Below are 21735 nucleotides of genomic sequence, written 5' to 3' on the forward strand. Positions count from 1 at the left end.
CATGACTTCCATGCTGGTTTGGTGCTGGTGTAGCTCGTGGACCAACATAGCTGTGCTGGTCTACCCTGCACATGAAGCTGGTCCACCCTCAATGTTTCATTAATGATGATGGTCCACCAGCATCAAAGCACAACATATGCTGGTATAACCAGTATGCATTATGCTAACCATGCTGGTAACCAGCTATGCATGTCTATGCCTTTTTTTTCTGCAGCGTTGTATATAAGCATCGATTTTCTTTCATATTTTTGTGAATTATTTTGTCTAAGGCATATACGGTAAACGCACGGGATTTCTAACGCAAGGTGTCGCTGTCGTAAATTGTAAATCCTTTTTGTTTGGGTCGTGTCGTATCGATGGTTACTTGACTCCGTATAAAATCGTCCGCCACTAAGCTTGAAGCCTTTTCCCCTCACAGCTCGACTGTCTGCTTGGTGGAAGTGATGTCTCAGTTTAGGGTGAGCCTCTCTGATTTTGCTGTATCAATTGTAAACCTTTTCCAATCTCCATTTACTATTTCTATTTCCGATCATTTGATCAAATCTTTGTATCAGTTCATTGTTGGACTGTAAGATATATAAAGTTTAATATTTTTGCACAGAAGTGTATTATTTCCGTGGAGTGCTCACGGCCTTTATATGATTTATATGATTTATTATTTTTTTTTTTTAAAAGAAAACCTCCATTCTTGGCATGCACGGTGTTTTTCCGTACTCGTGTGTGTATGTTCGGAGGAACATAAAGTCCAGTGAAATGTCTTCGGTACTAGTATGTTTCCCTATCATCTAGTCCTATCCTCAGTCACTGGAACAGGGCGTTTAATGCGCTTTCTAACTGTTGCACCACGATTGAATTTGACCAACAGTAATCAATGATTTCGCTAATCCTTCCAGGTCACTGATGCAATAAAACGTGGATGTTCCGCCAGCGGCCGGGCTGTTGGAGGTACGTCTCGTGCGGCTGTTCCTCTCTGGGTGCACGTGGCCGCGGCCCTCCTCATATTGGCACATGCGGCATTGACTGCCTACGTGTGTAATCTAAGGAGGGACATTAGGCTGTCGGTGGTGAGCAGGCATTGGCAAGATTCGTAGTCTTGCCCAGCGCTCACCCTGGCACAAACTGAAAATATAATGTATTGTTTGCTTTATATTTATGATGTAAAACCTTGTGGCATGAATTTGTACAATTGGATTATATGTACCATATATTAATCAACTTTTCATATCAATTGTGTGGGTTAACCCAGTGATTATGGGGTTTAATGCTTGCTATCTCTGAAAATAAAGGCTTTTTAAATGGGACCTGAACTTTATGTAGTGGGATTCCCAGTCTGACTGGAGATTTTCTGTTTGCAGCAGAACCTGTTTAGTGTGAGATCAACAGACCAAATGACCAGCCTTTCAGATGAAAGGTAAGTTTAGAGAACGACATCTAGTTAAAATTGCACTTGACAGTAAAGTCGTATGGTTTTCGCTAACAATATGGTGGTATTTCAATAACCAAAGTTAAAATTCATGCAGTTCTGCTGAATATTCTGTGCTGTATGCAGCTTTTTCTCAGGTGATTTGTGAATATTACACTGTTGCTTTAGCAATGACTGAGTTGCATTGAAATTGTCATGTCTGTACTATGCAATTTCATTGTAAATCCTATAATAAAGACTTTAAAAGATTAAGTGTGTGTGTTCCTTTTCACCAATATTGTATAAACCAGACCCATCTTTTTATTCAGGGCTGAAATTGTGGCATCCAATCCAGTGCACTTGTAACCAGTGTAAATGCAGAAGAGCATTTACGTTGTTGCAGAAATATTCATGGAACTTTCCTGGTCCAAAGAGATTTTATAACGAGTCAAACCTCACAGGTTATCCATGAAGTCTGTGACTATGGCAAAAGCTTCTCAAGAGAAAACAAATTACTTGAGCTTTTTTTATGGTACTTCTGACATATTTAAGTGTTAAAAAGTTATGAAATACACTAACATGGTGTCCCCAAGGACCACATGAGTCACCCGCAGACCTGATCTAAAAATAGCACAACTCACCAGTGAGCAGCATCTAAAATGTTGCTATTTTTCTATCACATTTGCATTTATATAGATTTGAAAATGACAAAAAATAGCATGTAAAACACATTTTTTATATATGAAGTTTATATAAGTATAGGAGGGCATTTCAATCTGGTGGCCCTTCGTACGGCTCAGTACCTGTGAAGTAGCTCTGTTTCAAAAAGGTTGGTGACCCTGCTTTAAAGACAGACTGATTGCTGATATTAATGTTGGGGATGCCATAGTGCACACATGCAATGTAGTCATGTAAGAGGCTGTATACCAGCCAGGGCTGGTCTGCGTTGTATAACTGGGCTTGCTGAGGTCATCAGACACTGCCCCACTACGGACATGGATTTCCCCAGCAGGAACCTCAGCATGCGCTGGCATTTCCCTCACATTCACTACGAGGGCCATGGTCTACAAATTTAATGGGACTACTCACACCTCTAGAAGGTTCTCCTGGTCTGTATCCCACCATTTTTTTTTACAATAAGCATAATTTTTCCATCCATGCTCTTATTAAATCCAGTTTAGTATGGACACAATATCCTGAATGAAATGACAAACTTAAAATATTCAACCTGCTATTTCTACTTGTATGCTTGTCTGCATTGATGCAGCTGAATCAAGCTGGATACAAATGTAATAAGACCCTTTCAGCAAATATGAAATGAGTGTTAAGATTTGTTAGACAGTAACATCAAATCTCCCTACCTCTGAACTGTCTTTTTTTCTCGATGCTGAAACTCGAGTTTCAGATCATCAGCTACAGAAGGCATGAATTCTGAGAACTCCCCGACCAAAGGAACAGGAGCAAAAATGCCAGCTGGGATTATTGAAATTTTAATTTAAAAAAAAGTGACAAATCCCTTTGCGATCATAAGGTTTTACAGAGACCATGATACTGTATGCTTTACAAATTCAGCATTCATGACCCAACAAAAGAAATTGAAACCAAATGAAAAGGAAAAACACATTCGAACCTAGAATGGCATCAGCAAGGAAGGATCTTTATACCTCTATACTGTTGGTAACCAGCAGGTTGAATTCTGCCACAGCCCCTGGGATAAGCTTTTTATACAGTATGGTCTCAGTTAAGATTTCACACGGCAAAAAGACACTTGACAGATGAAAGGATGAAAAATTTACTTTGTATAAAAGAGACAGTATACTGCTGGTTTCCAGTGGGTTTTAATCATTAGATTAAATAGTTACTTTTATTTCATCTTAAATAGAGTTCCCTGTTAAATTTAGGTTCTCAGGTTAAAAAAAACATTTTAGCAGATAAGCACATAAAATGATGTAATGGGGAAAACTACTCTGAGATTGAACACTTCAAATGTTTTGTTAAAATGTTTAACTGACCTCGAATATGCACCAAAAATGACCAAATGTCCAACAATCAGTACTCTATTTATGAACAGATATTTAAAAATATATAATAAAAAAAAATACTGCAGCCACGTGATTATTACGTCTTACGACCAGTATCGTTAAAATAGAAACAAAGTCATGTAAAAGGTTTCAGTATCAAAAGGTCTTCATGTCCAAATCGGAGGCTGTTTCCTCTGCTCTGGTCATCGGCGCTATAGTTGATAAGACAGAGGCAGAAAAAACATTCAGTTTTGACCCGCCACACTAAATCATTCAGCATTAAGTGATAAGTCTAAGCAATAAATGGAACCAACACACAGTCAGAATACCACCTCACCTGTTGCTGCTTTATGATTTCGTCTCTAGTTTTAAATACAGGAGCATCTTCTACAACAATGCCGTCAGCCATCTCCCTGACTTTATCCAGCAGTTCTTGACTATACCTGTTAAATGCAATAAATAAATACAGTCACAGAACAGTCCCAAACGCGCTAAAATCAGTATAGACGGTGGCAGCTACAAGTTAAGTTCTTGTTAAATTGTGGCAGGAGGACAAGATAAACTCCGTGTACACACCGGCAACCGAGGAAGACGTTGTTTGCCCAAACCATGGACAAAGCCAGCAGAGAGTCTAGCTGGGGATCCTGGTAATCGCTGAGGTTTCGCAAGATAAACTCTCTCCTACACTTCCAATGTTTTTCAGTCTCCGAAAGTGACCTATATGCGTCTATCCGCTCCGCCAGCTGCCGGTTCTGCTGGATAAACTCCTCAATATCCCCAGCCGCCATGCTGAAAATGAAAGTACGAAATCAACGGCAGAAAAACACACGATATCCCCGTAAATCGTACAGCGCATGCGCAAGTGGTTTTTTTGTAGTTCGATGCGTTTATTACAGCGCCACCTGGCGGTGGTGATCTAAAAGTGCGTCTTAAATATATTAAATAAAGTTTTGCGTTAGATAAGCACCTTGTTGCACAATCGAAGTGCGCGCATTGTGGTAGTTTAAATGTCAGCTAATAAAAAGTTAAAGTTATCAATGTGTATTGATAACCGAGATTGATAATGAAATTAATTGGCAAATAACCGTCGTTGATCACAACTAACTGAAAAATGCGCACAAATACATTTCTAAATATTTTAAATCATGCCAGCATTAAGCTCACACTATTACTTTTTCTAAAGAATAGGGGATTGTTTGCTGGACATGTTTTGACACGAGGCTGAGCACAAACTAAGATTCCTGCGGCTTCAAGACACAATGAATTCATAACAGTCAACCATTATTTCAGGCGGGAGCTAGAGGGAAAGAATGACAAAATTACTGAATATAGCGATGCAATGTTCTGCGCCCGGAAAGGAATAACAGTTTGAGCAAATCACAATGACTTGCATTTAGTCAATGCCCTTTACAGCAAAGTGGGTGATGAAAGCCCTAAAATTTTGTGCGGCATCTCACTCACCTCAAGTTTTGCATTGCTGCATTTGACAACAAAAACTGTCAGCACTGTAGTTATGTGTGTGTGTGTGTGTGTGTGTTCCCGTATCAACATTGACGCATTAGATTTTAAAATAATGCCGTATTTCAGAATATTACGGCAAAAGTGCGAAATAAACGGGAACAGCAAAAATTTCAAGGACTGAATCTGGGAATACTAAATGTACAGTATAGGGTTCAAACAGGTATATACATGTTGCGTGAGCGTAATCGTGAGGTACTTGGATTTTGTGCCTTGGCTTGAATGTTAATTAATGAAGTTTAGCTAAGGAAATCCTTAGTTCTGTCCCACACAGTGAAACATGTCAATTTGGTAACGTTCACTATACGTTATTATTACGAAAATCTTATAAACGATAATACATATATATATATATATATATATATATATATATATATATATATATATATATATATATATATATATATATATATATATATATATATTGTTGACATAGGCCCTTATCGACATTTATTCGGTTATTATACAACGCAAAGGCGTTGTATAATTTCGAGCAAACCATCACAGAGAACCCCAGAAAATACTCGCAATGCAACCAGGACCAGGACTTGCGGGAAGGGGGGCTGGGGGAGGGCAAACTGAGCTGTTTAATTTTCACGTCCGCCCAGTGAAGACCTGGAGAGAGTCCAAGGAAGACATGGAGATCACTCAATGGAACTGGGGAGGGAAGAAAAGAAGAAGCCACACTCTGGATCTCAGCAGGCTTCACAAAGGAGACACCCTGGGGCGATTGCCGGTGCCAGGGGCTGTTTGGGAAGAGTAGAAAAATGGCACTGAAAATAATGTAACAGTCAAGTAACAAAGGCCCGAGCTAATTCAAAGCGACACTGAATCCCAAGCTAATGTAACTGAAGATGTAGCAGTAATCTGTAAGCACGGTGCCAAAATGTGACATCAATCAGAATAAAAAAATAAAACAAAAACACCATAAGCAGTATGGGACACACTGTTTGCATGCAGTGAAAGCGTCTGGCATTTCAGCGTCTTATTTACACTGCAGTGACAGTGACAATGCTGTCCCGGTACGGTGGCTCTTGTCTGGTGGTCTGCTAGACATGCCCCTCTTTTTCACCGAGCCAACAATGTGCCGTCTCCCCGAGACAATTCCACCCCCGCGACGGCCAAGAACCTTTGGTTTTAGCCCAAGATTCCTGGGTACATTTTGAACCAGAGATTATTCAGTTTGGCAGACGCTGTGTACAAACCTGTCAAAAAGCCACGGAACATTTGGCTCTGGGAGGAAGATTCCAGAATCAGAGAGTAAATTATGCTAAATTAATTCCCGATTTCTTTTTTGCACATATTCATGGAGGACATGCATATTTCATGGTGCAAAAAACGCGTATGGAAAAAAAAACAGGAATGTTCTGGGGTGTTTTCATTTTAAGGTGCCATGATCTGTAATCTGATGGTCATTATAAGAGAATTGCTTAAACAAAACATGTTTGCATTTAATTTATTTTGCCAAAATGGTTGGCGCCATAGGGTTATAAGTTCTAATCCCACCTCTGCTCTGCGTGTGTGAGAAATTCCTCCCAGCGTCGTGCAGGTCACCCCCTGCAGTCCAGACACATGCACGTCTCAAAATTGGCTGTCGTGTGTGTGCGCATGTGTGCCCTATGACGGACTGGCATCCCATCTTTGGAGTACCCCAGGCTTGTGCCCTCTGTTGTCTGGGACGGACTCCAGACCCCCCTGTGACCTTGCCCAGAATCAGCAGTTAAAAGATGGTTGGATATTTTGCCAAAGAAGTCTAGTGTTCTATTACTGCAAAAAGAAGCAAAATGTAACCGAATAAATAAAACAATCTAATAATTAATAGCTACTAATTAACCATGCGGTTCGTATTATGCTGAATTAGTGGTGGATTATGATTTACTTTTGCTTTCTTGTTAGCGACTTCAAAACATTATGAATTTATACTTCAGTTCTATATAGGAGAAACAGCTCAAGTACTTATATCAAGGGAAGAACTGGACAGGCAATTCGGTAGTTAAGTACTCAATAAAAATAATTCAAGACCTGCTTTGATTAACAGCCCAGCCCAATAACTCAAAGGGTTCGTTTATTCCTTTGGGTTATTTTTAGTCTTAAGTTCACAGTATTCTAAGTCCTGTACAATTAGCCGTATGTTCAAAGTAACTTGCATGTTTTTCCTTTCATTTAAACAGATCTTTTATTGGAATCTTTAGGTGCAGTACTTTTATTTAAGGTGCACCGGGCCGCCTTGTCTTGGGATTTGAAGCACCAGCCGTCCTGAGTCCTCATCCTTAACAATTACATTACTTAACAACACTAACGCAGATGATTACATAGTGTGATTTGTGTTTGAGCTATAATATCATAATGTAGCTGGATGCTTGTACTTTCATTCAGAGAGGGCTTGTCGCCACATGGCCAGTTCGCTCTTTCACAAATTGGAATTTCCTTGTTTCCAGGAAAATTTTTGTAAACATGTTGACAAAGACCAGGGATCTTCATATCAGCATAAAACAAGGGTTACACTGTAAAAAAAATAATCTGTCAGTAGGTCTTCTATATCTGTGACAATAATTGCCTGGTCTCCCTACTTGCCTGGTAAAACAAATGATGAATAAGGAGCATCATAATGGTGGTTGTGATTGGAAGATGGATGGATCGAAGGTGAAAGCACTTTTGTCAGTTCTCCTGTTGTCCACCAGGAGGCAGTATGGTAGTAGCCTAAGCATAGCACATCTGTAGCAACTGTCGATTAGCCAGAGTTTGCAAAACCATCAACTCTCTGTTACGTATCCGTTTGTCTCCCTTACAGCCTAACACGGGTTGTTAATCTAAAATTGTACAAACCCCGTAAAATGCACAATAGATTTATAGTACAAAACATTTTGGTGCTTGGAAAAACACGCCTCATTAAAATCTAATCAATGAATACTGAACACTTACATGCTTAGCCGACATATATCCAGATCAATGCAGTATTTTCCCATCTATACAGCAGTATATTGTACTGAGGACATTCAGGTTAAGTACCTTTCTTAACTGTACTGCTTCGATGCCCTTCCGGTGAGTCGAGTCGGTAAATCTATGTCCTAAATCAATATACTTCCGCTCTCACATCATTACTGGATTCTGTGCAAATTATAATTAATCACGTACCTGAACTGAGCTGAACTTTCTGTGCAAATATTGGCACAATCTTATTTTATAAAAAAAACAATCTGACGAAGCATTTTACGTCACCAGTTTCCTAATCTAATCTGCCTGTCGGCTGCCAAACCCTCACCCGAAAATATATGTTACCATAAACGAAGAGTCGCATGAATTTATCAAGCTAATTTAAGGCTTTGATTGACAACTTTATGTTATTAAACTAGAAAAAAACTGGCGTTTTGTTAAATTCTATATCATCAATTTAACGGCTGGACTCACATCATTATTAACGATTAACAGCTTTAGACGTTTACATGGTTGGCGTTAAACATCAAACTGTCACTTCCCGAGATATACAAATGTCACACACGTCGCTAGCGTATACAAACACTGTTTGTGAAATCAAAGTGCAAATGAAACTAAATGGATCATTAGTTTGATGTAGGCAACACGTATGGTAATGTATGAACAAGCCTACAGCCACGCATGAATACGATGAACAAATAAGTAAAAATATTTTCTTGACTAATAGTTTGTCCAGCTTCGAAGTGTTTTATTATTTAATATTTCTTTCTGTGTAAAATTTACGGGGTCTGACAACATTTTTGCAACATGTAAAAGTTTAATTTCGAGAAATACTGTAATTAAGCATAATATTTGCTGTATTAAGTAATGTTTTATGTATATGCTCTAAATAAGATGGACGGTAATACAATGAACCGCCCCATTTACTGATTCGACAAGCCGCTGACGTTATCTTAACGTTAATGGTCGCTATCACTTTCTCAAGAAACTTGACAGGTGAGGAAAACACATCTCGTCATTTTCAGATGTCGTTGCATGTGTGCCGTGCGCTTTTTGCAAAAAAAGGTAAATGATAATTCGGATGCCTTTCGGGGGGGGGGGGGGGGATGGCTATTTTAAAGTACGCCATTAACATGGCGCCAAAAGATTTTTTTTTTTAAGTGTGAGATTATTTTTGCTCTAAGGTTGCACATAGGGGATAGCAGCGCGATTTGGCCGGGGAGCGGTGCAAAGGGGGGGGGAGAAATGTGCGCGGCGAAGCCTCACGCAAACTATCTCACGGCGACTAGCTAAACCCCGAGTGCGCTGAAATTTAAAACACCCTTTCTGCATAAAAATTTAGGGGGATCCCAGGGAGGGGACGAGAGAGGGTGTTAAATTATAATGATAATAAAAAATCCCCGTGTTAAAGTGGGACCGTCGGATACCACGCTGGATCTGGACCGCAGCCGAAAATGCGACACGACTGAGCAGATGTAACTATTGGGCTAGCGGCGGCTAAGCGCTAGCTGGGCCAGCCTGCAGTTTTAATCCGGCTCTCGGATGACATCACTTCAAAGTCTTGAAAAGACAGCTTAAATACAAATAAGATCGGCGTACGCATCCGGCGCTATTTTGTTGCATAATGTTGCGCCGCGGACTGGCTTTTAACCTGGAGTAGCGTTGCTGCTTAGCTTGCTGGATACTTTTTTTTTTATAAACAAACAAGCAAAAAAAAAATCCGGACTCTTTAGGGAGCATATATAGCTGTCACTTTTCTGCCAGCCTTTAACGCAGTCCGCCGATGCTACAGCTAACCAGCCGCCTACTAGAATAATCGCGGCGCTTGTCAGCGGCTTACCAGTTATCTAATTTCACAGCATCGTCCATCCGTCTGAACTGAGGACGCTTTTTTTCTTTCATCCAAAAAGCAGCCTGCAACCGAGGCGAAAAAGGTACTTTTACTGCCCTTTAATCTTATTTTGTTTCCTTTTTTTTTGCTCCAGTTAGAATTGGGCAAATACTTAAGGAATGAGTCGTGAGGTACCCAGCCAGTGCATGTAGGTCATATCCTTATGTTAGATAACGTAGAAAGTCGCTGCACCTCTAAATAACTTTTTTAAAATAAATGGTTGTGTATATTTTTTGGGAAAAAGTGTTGCAGCTGTAGCTTGGTGAAAAATATTGACGCCACTATTGACGGGTGTTTTTTTTTTGCGGAAATTGTCGGAGGAAAAGGCTGCGATCGTGCAGAGCAGATGTCGGGGGGGGGGGGTTTGGACCGATCGCGGCATGTGGACCGACCTCGGAGCCACATCCCGGATTGCCGAAGTTACCCCGGAGGGGGGGGGGGACGTGTGTCCGACTCGCAATGAACGCAGCGATGCCCCCCACTCCGGATCGGCTACTTCCTCCTTTAAAAATAATCGGCATTGCGCAGCGGCGGCGGCTGAGCTCATAACGTGCGTTTATTTTTGCCATGTGAGCGAAAGTGAAATCCAGCCTAACAGCTCGCAACCCTGGGGGTGGGTGGATGGCAAGGCAGGGTGTGGGATGGAGGATGCGGCGGGTAGCTGAAGGGCAGGCGGCCGGGCTGCCGGCGTTTTCCGAGCCTCCGCTGGGACGGACGCACGCAGGTCACGCCGGGAGCGAAAGGGGATAGCGGCGCCGAGACCTGCGGCGTGATACCAGGCTGGCGCACATGAGTTGCTGGAGGCCGCTGCCTGTCTGGCTGCCTTCAGCCCGTGTGCTTTGCGGGACTGACTGTAGGGGGAGTGGCTCCTGTTTACCTTCCGAAAGTCTGCGCCCACAGCGCTGGAGGGGGGCGGAGGAGGAGCACCCAGACTCCGCTGCGCAGGAGGACATGAACGCGGCTGCCTGGGGAGCTTCGGCCAGGGCTCGTCTTCTAAAGAAGCGACACGCTTGTCGTCACCTTTTCGCTTATTTACTGCGATCGGAAGAATCAAGTTCGTTTTAAATGCTTTTCATCCCAGTTCTGTACTTTACCATTTTTATAGGCTCATTCTGAGGGCTAAATCTAAACGGTCTGATACATATAATTTAAAAAATACACATACATATAATTAAATAACCAGGCAACTTAGCCACACATAGCGGCAACACCGTCGAACGCATTTCAAATTATCATGCTGGAATAAATCACTAAGAAATGACGTTATTAGAAGTTAAAGAGGCATGATTTGAAAGTAATTGTAAAATGGTTGATCTACAGGGTCCTTTCGAAATCAGACACCCTAGCTGTCTGACAAGAGCCGTCCTGCGGGCTGTTTTGTACAAAGAGCAGATCTAATTGAACAGCCTTTGCCTTGAATCAATTAAAATAAGGTCTGAATCATCCTGGGACTCGTTAGATGTTCCCAGTGGTGACTGATGGCCTCCATATCTCTGAGGCCACTGAAGGGGAGATGACTCAGAAGATGTGGGGCAAAAAAAAAAAACGCGTCTCCTCTCATGTTGCTAAACCCCCCTCTGGAGGATAGGGGTCCTCCGTTTGATTAAGGGATGAGTTTGTCTAGGGCTGGTATTAAGAGAGGGGCAGGCGCACTATGGAGTGTTTATACCTTCGCCCGGGCTCCGTGTTCCTGCGGGAAGTTGTCTGCAAGCTGTCAGTGGTTCGGGTGTCTTTAGCGCCGATTGGCTGCGGAGCGGGGGGGCGTATGACTTGTAAGTGCTTTCATTGGGCTGTTTGCAGGGGGTTCGGTCACCTTACGTCAGAAGCCCTGGATTTTTTTTTTCCATTCTTTTTTTCTCTCTCTTCTTTTAGCTCCTAAAGGAGCACAGCGTGTAGATATATTCTTTCAGCTCTGGCACTTAAACGATTTGCCGCCCTGGGCTAACTGAGATGACGCTGACAGTCCGGCTTGTTGGTTGTGAGAAGTGTTTCGGCAGGGAGAGGTAGGACCTCGCGTGTGGCCGCGTGGGCCGCCCCGATCAGCGCCGGCCAGTGGGCCGTCATCCAGGATGATTTAATTTTTTTCTCACCTCCACGGGCAAATTACGAACCACTGTAGAAATATAATATTCTAATGAGGGCTCATCTTAAATGAAGGTATGCGTGTGTCCTCCCCCCGCGCACCAAGGAGAAAATTCACCTCTCCAGGTGAAATGTTATTACCGTCGTGAATTACATGCTTTCTTATAATGCCTCTGGTTGCTTTCACCCTGTTTTGATGTGGTTGTTTATTTTGGCATGTTTTATTGTTCCTGCAATATGGACGCTTCCTCTGTCTTGGCATGCGTTTGTTCTATTAAATATAGGCATTGCAATATAGTTGGCCGTTGTTAAGCGTATCAGACTTTGAAGCTTGGTGGTCCTACGCTCACTGGTGCTGATCTGAACCAATGTCCCTGTGCTCCCCTTCCTCTCTGCCCCACCACAAGGGGGCGCCCTACCTTTTCCTCATGCTCACCCTCTCTACGTCCCTGCTCACCTATCTCTGATCACTGTCTCTCTGACACCCCCCCCCAAATCGGGTCAGTTCACTCCATCCTGCCTTCATATGTGGGGCTTTCTCTGTTCGTCAATAGGCTAATGGACTCCTGATGGCAGGGGAGGTGAGGGGGGGCATTAATCCTCTGTGGCCGGCCCGCCTCTCCGCTTGGCGGTTTGGCAGCCTTTCAGCCCCCCCCCCCCCCCCCGATCCCTCCCGGGCCTGTCTTGTCAGCACTTTTCTGACAAGTTGCCTGAATAGGGTTTGATTATTATTATTATATATATAAAGAACAAACTATGACTCCTGCGAAAGGGACCATAATGCATCGTCAATAAATAACAGAAACTGGTTGTTAGTGGAATGCGGCGATATCGCAGTCTTTTTTTTCCACCAATTTATTTTATTTTTCTTCTCTGCGGTGCCAGAATGACAGGCTCAGCCGTGAGGTCATCCGCTGAGGTTCTGCCTCTCCTGTTTTTGCCCCCAACCCCCCCCCCCCCCCCCCCCCCCCCGCCGCAGCTGAGCAGATGCTAAATCGCATATGCAGGTGCGCGACGGCAATGCCCAGCGACGTTAACCCTTTACAGGGCCCCCCGGGTGGAGACAGGGCAGGCCGCGGGCTGGGACTCGCGCTGGCTTTGGAGCGCCGCGTTACCCTGTCCCGCAGCCGGCGGATTGACAGAAATCTCACAGCAGATCTGTTAAAGGGACCAATGGGAGTTATTCCTGACATCAGCTGACCGCTGATTTCAGCCGGATCCCTCCGGTTATCTGGATGAGGTATATCAGGCATTAATTGTGACTTTTCCTGATTAAAAAATGTCTTAGGGACAGTAAGTAGCATCGGTTTTTGTATTTATTAGAGTGGTATATTATTGCATATAGTTATATGATACTTAAGTGCGTTCAAGTTTAATCCTCGCTAAGTTGGCTCAGAGTCAGTGATGATGATGATGATGATGATGAGGATGAGGATGCTTGTTTTGCCTGCATTTTCTCCCGCACCCAGGTGTGTTTCACACGGGGCTGATCCTTACTGTTAATTAGTGACCTGATCTGTCTCTCCCTACTCAAAGTAGGGGAAATCCACTTCCCTGCGGAGATTCCCTTTGAGTACTGGCGTTCGTACAGCAGTGATGGTTTGGGGGCTGTATGTGGGTCACTGGGTAAAGACACTGTACCTGTGATCAGGTTCAGTCCTGTGGCTGACAGTGTGATGTCACTAGAGGGGGCCTTGAGCGGAGGCCCTTAACTTACCACGCTCGGGATTCTCTGATGCTGCTTTATCAATTGTGCATCACTTTGGAAAAAAGTGCGTGATAAGCAAATAAACGTGAACGGTGGACGTGCACGTCTGCCAGGTGTGTGGCTGCGGAGGTCAACGACCAGGGCGCACAAACGGAACTGCATTTGCATGTTTTTGTGTGTCAGGATGCTGTGTGTTGACTTGTTGACTGCTGGTGCACGGTGTGAGGTTTTCTGAAATGGATGTTAGGTGCCCGGGGGCTGTGTGTTGGCGGGACTCCCCCGTGCCGGGGGAGTCCCCTGCGCCGGGGGAGTCCCCTGCTGGTCTGCATGCATCTGCACTGAAACACCAGAAGATGTAGGCCGGTTCTCCCTCGTGGTTGTCTTTCCCGGGGGACTTGGGTTTTGGTTATTAATTTGCAGAAATGGAAATACCCCTACTGGGCTTTTCACTGCTAAACTACGCTGAAGTAGGACCACTGCAGATCGCTAAGGTTTCCGCGGCAGCTGGCCTCGCGAATAAGGTCAAAAGTACGAAGTGTGTTACCTGCGTTCATTTTGTCACCTGCCCTCCCCCCACACAGATGGAGAGTGAAAAGAAGAGGAGGAAATACTCCACCAGCAGCAACGAGTCTGAAGCCAATGACGGTAAGTCTGGAATTGGCTGACTCTAATTACGGTGGGAGGGATGGCGCCCCCCTCTGACAGCTGGCGGTAGCGCAGTCGGCCGGGACGGCAGGATTGCTGCGGGTGATGACGGCATCACCGATCTGACCCCTTATTCCTCCCGTAACCGCGGTGCTCGGTGACGTCCTGCTACTCTGGGATGTTCACAGTGGCCCTGGGGTTGTGATTAAGGTGTGAAATATCCTGGTGTTAAGTTTCAAATCCGTCGTCGTTTTTTTTGTCCTTGTGCCCAGTGCTGCTGGATTGAGGCAGGTTACAGCGGCCATGTTCGGCAGTTTCGGTGCAGTTGGCAGGAAGATAAACTGCTTTGGTTAGCTGTTTCCTCATCGTCGGGGTGATGGATGTCTCTCTCACAGCCAGCTGTTGTCCTTCTTAACATTGCTGGGCTCTCGATCTTTGCCATGTAAATATGGAAGCAGACAGTGACATGACAGGGGAGTGTCCCTGTCACTTTCCACGTGACCTCTTGCTTCTCTAGCCCAGTCTGCTGTTAATCCAGCCAGCGCCCCCTGCTGTTTGAAGGAGTAATTGTCCTTGGTGATAGACTGCGATCCCACCCGCTCCTGCAGCTGACTCGCACCTGATTCGTTAAATGGGGTGTCAATCATGCGACAGGTGGCTTTGGCCAATGGGATTGACCCACATCCCATAAGGACTGTAGCTTGACTTGTCACCATGGAGCCGGGGAGGGGGGTGAAGCAGTGCTTTTGGAAGGAGGAGCGAGACGTGGCTACCAGACCAAGGCTTGATTATACAAATATCACTCCACATTAATATAAAAATGGTGGATTAGGACCAGGAAGATGGGGGGAAAAACAAGAATGCACTTAGTTGTGTCGAACATGTTATAAAACAGTAGATTAGAATCTATTATTCTTCTCTATTGTATTGTATTTTAAGTTATTGATTATTAAAGTCCAGTGGCTGGTACCACATGCTAACTGTAAACAAAATACATCACATACTGCCATGAAATAGATCCCCATGGTCCGCATTGCCGCTAATGGCTACGCCCTTTGTCGATTGGTTCTTTTGTAGGTCATGTGACCTCTTGGTCGAAGTGCCCCAAGAACATGGGGAGTAGCAGTGGCTGGTGCCGACCGGAGCAGAAGAAGCCATCGGAGGTGAGTCCCGTGTTCCGTGTGACCGCCGGTCTCGGTCACGTGTGGGACGCGGTGACCGCGAGTCCTCGGATGTTGCAAAGCCCCAGCGAGCCGTCATCCTGCATGCCACACGGTCCTCGGTGCTGCCCCCCGCGAACAGGACACCTTTTGTACTGGGTCACGTGGAGGGTGGGTCGGATTTCTGCCACGATCCACCTGGCTTGCAGGTGTGGATTCCTCCTAGAGTCCTGTGAGTGTGTGTGAGTGTGTGTGCGTGCGTGCCTGCACGTGCATGCACGTTGGTCTGAGCCGGGAGTGTCACCCCGAGGTAGCCCGCAGACCCTCCCTCCCCCCCCACAGGAATCCCACAATGTTTATTGCGTGACCTGGGTGTCAAGAAGCATTCTTTCGTCACCATCGGCTTCTCTGTGACGCTTTGCCCGCCCGGAATTCGATTAACAATGTAAAAGCATGCGTGTGCAGTTTACACGCCGTGCTCACTAATGCCAACGAGAGAGGCAGCGGCGCAGAAACGCGCAGCACAGCTGTTCCATGCGATGCAGCCGGCCTGGAAGCGCATTACATCCCCTACATTATTAATGCTGGGGTTAAAATTTATTAGTGAAAAACTATTAACATTTTTTTGCATGGTAGCTACTTATCACCAAAACTGCCTTGGATTAGATTTTTTAAGGGTTATATATCACATTTTTTTGTGCACTCAGCTAGATATATTGGGTATAATTTCTCATATTGGATTCAGAATTCATCTTAGATTAGCTTTATTTCTTTATATTTTATTTTTCAAAGTTTTAAAAAATTTCTTTCTCATTGCAGTAAAACTTGGAAAAAACTAATATTACACAACCTAAAGTTGAGATTGGGAGAATGTAAGTTCCATTTCGGTTAAAACTATCATTACCTGGAAAGCAGTCATCTGAAAGGACGCCACCTGTCTGCCAGGAGGACAAATTACAGGCGTGAAATGCGGCAGAGATGTGGACAGGGAGCAGCTTTCTGGTCCAGCTGTGATCTTGAGGATGAAAACAGGAGCCACAGGAAGCCAGAGCACCCGGAAGCCACAGTCCCAGGGGGGCAGTGGAGGAAAGCAGAAGCCGACAGTTGCGAGGACTGCAGCAGCTGTGCAGGTCCACGGCAACTGGATGCAAAAAACGGCTGCGGGGGTGCGGTGGAGTTGGGAGGGGGGTTGGCAAAATGAAGCACCTACCCAAGGGATGAATTGACCTGCTGTGTAGCAAGTTAGGCAGTACCCCCCCTGGTGGTCAGTTTGAGAATAGCTGTGGTCTGCTGGGGTGAGGAAGGACATTACAGCGGAGCCTTTTAATAGATGATCTGCACCCACCCCCATTATAAAGGAAGGTTAGGTCCCCCACCATATGCCTGAACAAAAACAGCCCCATCCCGCGGCTCCCTGCTCGCCCTCTCTCTATCGCCGCCCTACAGGCAGAGAGCAGCCGTAAGAGATGGGGATCTCGGTGTTGCAGCATCACCGCCATCTTGCAGGATTCTGGTTTAGCCACTGTTTTTTTGCGGCATGGGGTATTTATACGACCATCACCCCTCCAAGGCGAACCAGGTGGGAGCTGTGGGATTATGGGAAAAAAATACGTGAAGATGGCAGCCTTTTAATATTGCGCGCCAGAGACATTTCCACCGCTTTGCATCATATGATCCGTGACCTTCCCATCCTGTGGTAGTTAATTAGTTGTTTCCTTTTGCTGATGCCCTTGTTGGCCCTAGGCCTGCGATAATGGAAATCACTGCCATGCAGGAGATTCACTTCATCCCAAGGTTACCTGCAGTCCCATCCCTCCTTTTCTCCGCTAGTGTTTCGGCGCCATCTCTCCCGTACGGTGTGGCGGCCCCTCAGCCAGCTCGCTTTTCTCCGAGCTCATTTTGGAGGCCTCTGGGAGGGGGTTTGTGTGCGGTTTTATTTATTAATTTATTATTGCTGTCGGAGAGTCTGACCTCCTTTTTTAAGAAGCGGCACATGGGTGTGATTCTCAGAGGACTGGATGGAGGAGGGAGGCTGGGTATCAGGGAAGGCTGTAATAGAAGGGGGATGGGACCGCTGACAGAGGGAGGAGCTTAGTGTTGGGGGGAGGAGCTGGGTGTCTGGGGAGACTGCTGTCGGTCGGAGGAGCCAGCTGACAGAGGGAGGAGCTTAGTGTTGGAGGGAGGAGCTGGGTGTCTGGGGAGACTGCTGTCAGTGGGAGGAGCCAGCTGTCAGAGGGAGGAGCTTAGTGTTGGAGGGAGGAGCTGGGTGTCAGGGGAGACTGCTGTCAGTGGGAGGAGCCAGCTGTCAGAGGGAGGAGCTTAGTGTTGGAGGGAGAGGCTGGGTGTCTGGGGAGACTGCTGTCAGTGGGAGGAGCCAGCTGCCAGATTGAGGAGCTTAGTGTTGGAGGGAGGAGCTGGGTGTCTGGGGAGACTGCTGTCAGTGGGAGGAGCCAGCTGTCAGAGGGAGGAGCTTAGTGTTGGAGGGAGGAGCTGGGTGTCAGGGGAGACTGCTGTCAGTGGGAGGAGCCAGCTGTCAGAGGGAGGAGCTTAGTGTTGGAGGGAGGAGCTGGGTGTCTGGGGAGACTGCTGTCAGTGGGAGGAGCCAGCTGTCAGAGGGAGGAGCTTAGTGTTGGAGGGGGGAGCTGGGTGTCAGGGGAGATTGCTGTCAGTGGGAGGAGCCAGCTGGCAGAGGGAGGAGCCATGGGAGGGGCTAAATGTCAAAGGTATAAGCTGGGTTCTAGGAGAGTTGGCTCGGTATACTGGCAGTTAGTGTGTGATGGTAAAGGCGCACTTCCCGTGTTTACGGCGCCCTCCAACCAGACAGGTTAACATGACACTCAAGTGACACTTAATCCGGCGCGACTAAGAGGCACTCCCTGTACAAACAGTCAGACCAGGCGGGTCCCGCCCAGCGCCATCTCCTGTCACAGGAGCCTCTTGGGCCCCGGCTATGAGTCACAGGCTTGAAGTCCCACTTCTCTCCCCCCCCCCCCGGCTGTCAGCGTGAAGCCCGGCTCGCCTCGACTTTGTGTCAAGAGGCCGTTTTATGGTGAATACAGCAGCATTTTCACATGGAATAGTGGTTTTGGGGGTAGGGTGAGCATCAAGGGATCGAATCCAGCATTACGGAGGAAGGTCTAACGGCGAGAAGCGCATCTCCGTGTCGCTCGGCGAGATTTTCTTTACCACGCGGTGTTCCCGGGGAGCTCATGTTCAAATAGCTGTCTGACTAACCGGCCGCTCCTGTTCTTCTGTCTTCATCCTTGAGGCTGAGTTGAAATCCTCTCGGATCAGGCAGCGGGAACAGCGGCGGTGGAGGGAGGGTTGGGTGGGGGGGGGGGCTCTCGCTCGCTCGCTCCGAATCCCCGGCTTTCTCAGGATCTGCAGCGATGGGTCCTGTTCTGAGCTTAGCGGACCCACCTGGCTGAAAATCTCAGTCTAGGTGGAATCTAGTTGTGATGTAACGGTTTGTTTCTCCTGGACCAGGCTGGCAGCTGATACAGCGGCTGAGGTCGTGTGCTTCCGGTGTGCGTCTCACCACGGTGCCCCTTATAAGCACAGGCAAAAAACAGGGTCACACGATCCTGGGAGCAACTTGGGTTTAGGGGCCCAATGGTGACATCACTCTACTGACCCTGGGATTTGAACCGACGACCTTCTGGTCAATGGCACAATGTCCTAAGCGCCAAGGTGCCAGCTGAGCAGCCAGATGTAAAACATCTGCAGGATTAGTGTGGTGGAGCAGGGCTGCTGTTTCACAAGCGCCGGTGTCACGATGCTTCGGCTTGAGATGGTCCTCTCAGGAAGCAGCTGGGCCGGCATTCAGCTGCCTCGAGTGCGGGGTCAAAGGTCACCTGCACATCTTCTTGGGTGAAAACATAAGTGATGTGGAAGGTGACCTCTGTCCTGTCAGCAGGCTCGTAGACATAAATAAATTTCTTAGGGAAGGTGTGGGGGCCCTACCTATTGGTCCCCTTTGGTAGATTTTGCCCCAGGGGGCGGGGGGGGGGATTCGAACCTGTAATTGTACTACCTGGCTATGTACCTGCCACCACAGTGATGGCTTTGCACGTTGCATCTTTCTCCCAGAACGGAGGCTACTCAGATTTTACACGTGTCCCGGTTTGGTTTTGGCCACAACAGCATTTAGCTCCGCCCATGACAATATATTTGGGGGCGAGACCCCGCCCCCAGGACGGCCCAGGCCTCAATGGGCAGTTGGGCCGTCTAAAATTGGCATCTGTGGACCCGGTAGTGTCACTTCCCCCGGCATGTAAACACAAGGCTGTACCTGTAGGGGGGGCTGTCCCCCTGAAGAGACACTTAGAGAGAGAGAGAGAGAGAGAGAGAGAGAGAGAGAAAAAAAAAAACATGGAGGGTGTTTTTGGCTCCGTCGGCACAGGGGGGGGGGGCAGGGGGGTTGCAGCGATTCCCGTGGAGCCCATCTGTGGAGCAGAGGGCAGCTAATTAAGCCTAGATAAAGGGGGCTTACGAGCCGATAGCGTCTCTAATGCGGAGTCATGGCTTCACCCTGGAGTCCCAGCGTGGGATGGCGGTGTGTCGTGACTCTGGCGTCCTTCAGAGGTCAGCCCGACCTGGGAGCTGGTTTTCTCCTCCCCGGTCTGATGTTTATCCTGGCCACCACTCAGTGTATCCCCCCCCCCCCCACAGAAAAGAAATGGAACTACAAACTGAAGACGAAATCGGCCAGGGGCCGCGAGTGTAATTTACCTTTAATGTGTCTGCCGATGAGTCATGTGACCTGCCAGCCACACCCACTCCATGCCCGTGTTCGCAGGTTTTCCGGACCGACTTCATCACCGCCATGAAGCTGCCCGATTCGGCCCAGCTGAGCCCGGACGAGTTCTACGTGCTGTCGGACCCCTGGAGACAGGAGTGGGAGAAAGGGGTGCAGGTCCCAGCCAATCTGGAGGCCGTCCCCTGCGCTGCGGTCAGGTATCACCCTCCCCCCTAACCCATTTGGCCCCATAATGTATCGTCAGGTCTCATGTCACTTGGACAGACTCACGGTCCCATTTCTGGTGCTTTTGCGAAAGGATACTGGCCACATTCCCCGACATTATAGCGACTAATCCACTCTGAATAGCTGCTTAATGCCAGACTCGCGCCCGGCCTGTCCGCTGAACCACCCCATGAGGAATCTGAGCCTCGGGGGGGGGGGGGGTTAACGGTTTCCTGGCGACCGCGGCGTCGTTTGGGGAAGCGCCCGGGGGATCGTCCACCACAGAGAAGATGTCTCACACAAATTCCCTGCCGGGCCGGTAGCAGCTGGGCGGGGTCGGGCCCCTGGGGCCGTGACTCAGGCTGACGTGGTGGAACGGTGCCGCCTTCGCACTTGTGGCTTCTGACCACAATGAGGAGCCCAGCAAGCCGGCATTTTGCCTCCGACCGGGCCTCTTATATCAGCTGAACCGTGATTGGCTCAGTCTTTCAGTTGGCTCGGTTCAGCCGCGGTTAGGTCCGCCGTGATTGGCTAATTCTTTTCCACTCATCCCACAGGGCTTGCTTATGAAGGTTGGGGAAGGGGGGCGTGGCTAAACAGATGACTTGCATGCTTCTTGATCACAGGCGGGGACAAGTTTCAATGAAGCGGGATCGCAAATTTTACGAACGTTTTTATGCCCCTTAAGAACTCGCACATATTTACAGAGTTGGCCGTCGTCTTCGTTAGCGGTGGCTTTGTGGATTTTTGATGTTTTTTTTAATAAGTCACAAATGACATGTCGAGTCCAGCCCCCCCCCCACCCCCAGATAACTGCGCAGGCCTCCAGAAGAACGCAAGCCGCTCCGCTCTCCAGGCCAAGTGGAGGCAATTAGGGATTGCGTAACAGCGCCATTCAGCAGACGGAGAATGAGGAATTGGCAGGGCGCTCCTATCCCGGGTCTGCTCAACATCTCTGGGAGAAAAAAAAAATAATTACATGTATGAGACCATTTGGGGAGGGGAGAGGGGGGGGAAGATGAAAGAAGCTCAGCGTCGCTTAATTTTCCACAGCTGAAAATTAGAAAGGCCACATTTGGACCTCCTTGCCAGCCTAACACGGATGATTCCTGGAGCATGAGAAGAGCTTTTATCTGTGGGGGGGGGGCCGGGTGGCTCTGTGTTCGCAGGCTGGCCAGGGTTCAAAGATGGGTGGAGCCAGCAGAGGATAGAACCAGCAGAGGGTGGGGCCTGTAGGGTGGGGGGGGTTACTGGCAGGAGTCGTCGGGGACCGGAGGTGCCGCACCGGGGGTCCTGCACTTGTAGGCTTTCGGTCTGGCCGGCAAATGTCCCGGAAGGTTCCTGACAGGAAGCGGGAGGTGATATGGCAGGCTGTGCAGGATGCAAATTTTTGTTTACGGGGTGATTTGGG

General features: G+C 47.2%; 2 protein-coding genes, 1 long non-coding RNA gene and 1 other non-coding gene across 8 annotated transcripts in view; 3 read left to right on the forward strand and 1 right to left on the reverse strand.

The window, feature by feature from the left end:
- Positions 1-342: 342 nt before the first annotated feature.
- On the forward strand, positions 343-1675 carry LOC111860826 (uncharacterized). Its single transcript, XR_002842103.1, has 3 exons — positions 343-458; positions 894-945; positions 1356-1675. It is a non-coding gene; the product is annotated as an uncharacterized lncRNA (long non-coding RNA).
- Positions 680-815, forward strand: LOC111860940 (small nucleolar RNA SNORA57). The gene has a single exon (XR_002842135.1). It is a non-coding gene; the product is annotated as a small nucleolar RNA SNORA57 (small nucleolar RNA).
- A 1201-nt stretch (positions 1676-2876) lies between the features above and the next one.
- Positions 2877-5189, reverse strand: cdkn2aipnl (CDKN2A interacting protein N-terminal like). The gene is made up of 3 exons (XM_023844870.2): positions 4000-5189; positions 3761-3866; positions 2877-3635 (listed from the first exon to the last, which is right to left on the reverse strand). The coding sequence occupies exons 1-3, from the start codon at positions 4209-4211 to the stop codon at positions 3627-3629; spliced, it is 327 nt and encodes a 108-aa protein (XP_023700638.2). The 5' UTR covers positions 4212-5189; the 3' UTR covers positions 2877-3626.
- Positions 5190-8783: 3594 nt separating this feature from the next.
- The window catches only part of LOC111860824 (protein Jade-1), a 39825-nt gene continuing 26873 nt past the window's right edge, over positions 8784-21735 (forward strand). Inside the window, exons 1-5 of one of the 5 annotated variants that reach the window (XM_072706828.1) lie at positions 8887-8940; positions 9735-9809; positions 14138-14201; positions 15279-15364; positions 20160-20317. In XM_072706828.1, coding sequence (XP_072562929.1) covers positions 14138-14201; positions 15279-15364; positions 20160-20317 — 308 coding nt within the window. In that variant the 5' untranslated portion in view covers positions 8887-8940; positions 9735-9809. The other 4 variants (XM_072706829.1, XM_072706826.1, XM_072706827.1 and 1 more) reach the window with 4 other exon arrangements.

This window comes from Paramormyrops kingsleyae, chromosome 24 (assembly GCF_048594095.1).
Source record: "Paramormyrops kingsleyae isolate MSU_618 chromosome 24, PKINGS_0.4, whole genome shotgun sequence".
NCBI lineage: Eukaryota > Metazoa > Chordata > Actinopteri > Osteoglossiformes > Mormyridae > Paramormyrops > Paramormyrops kingsleyae.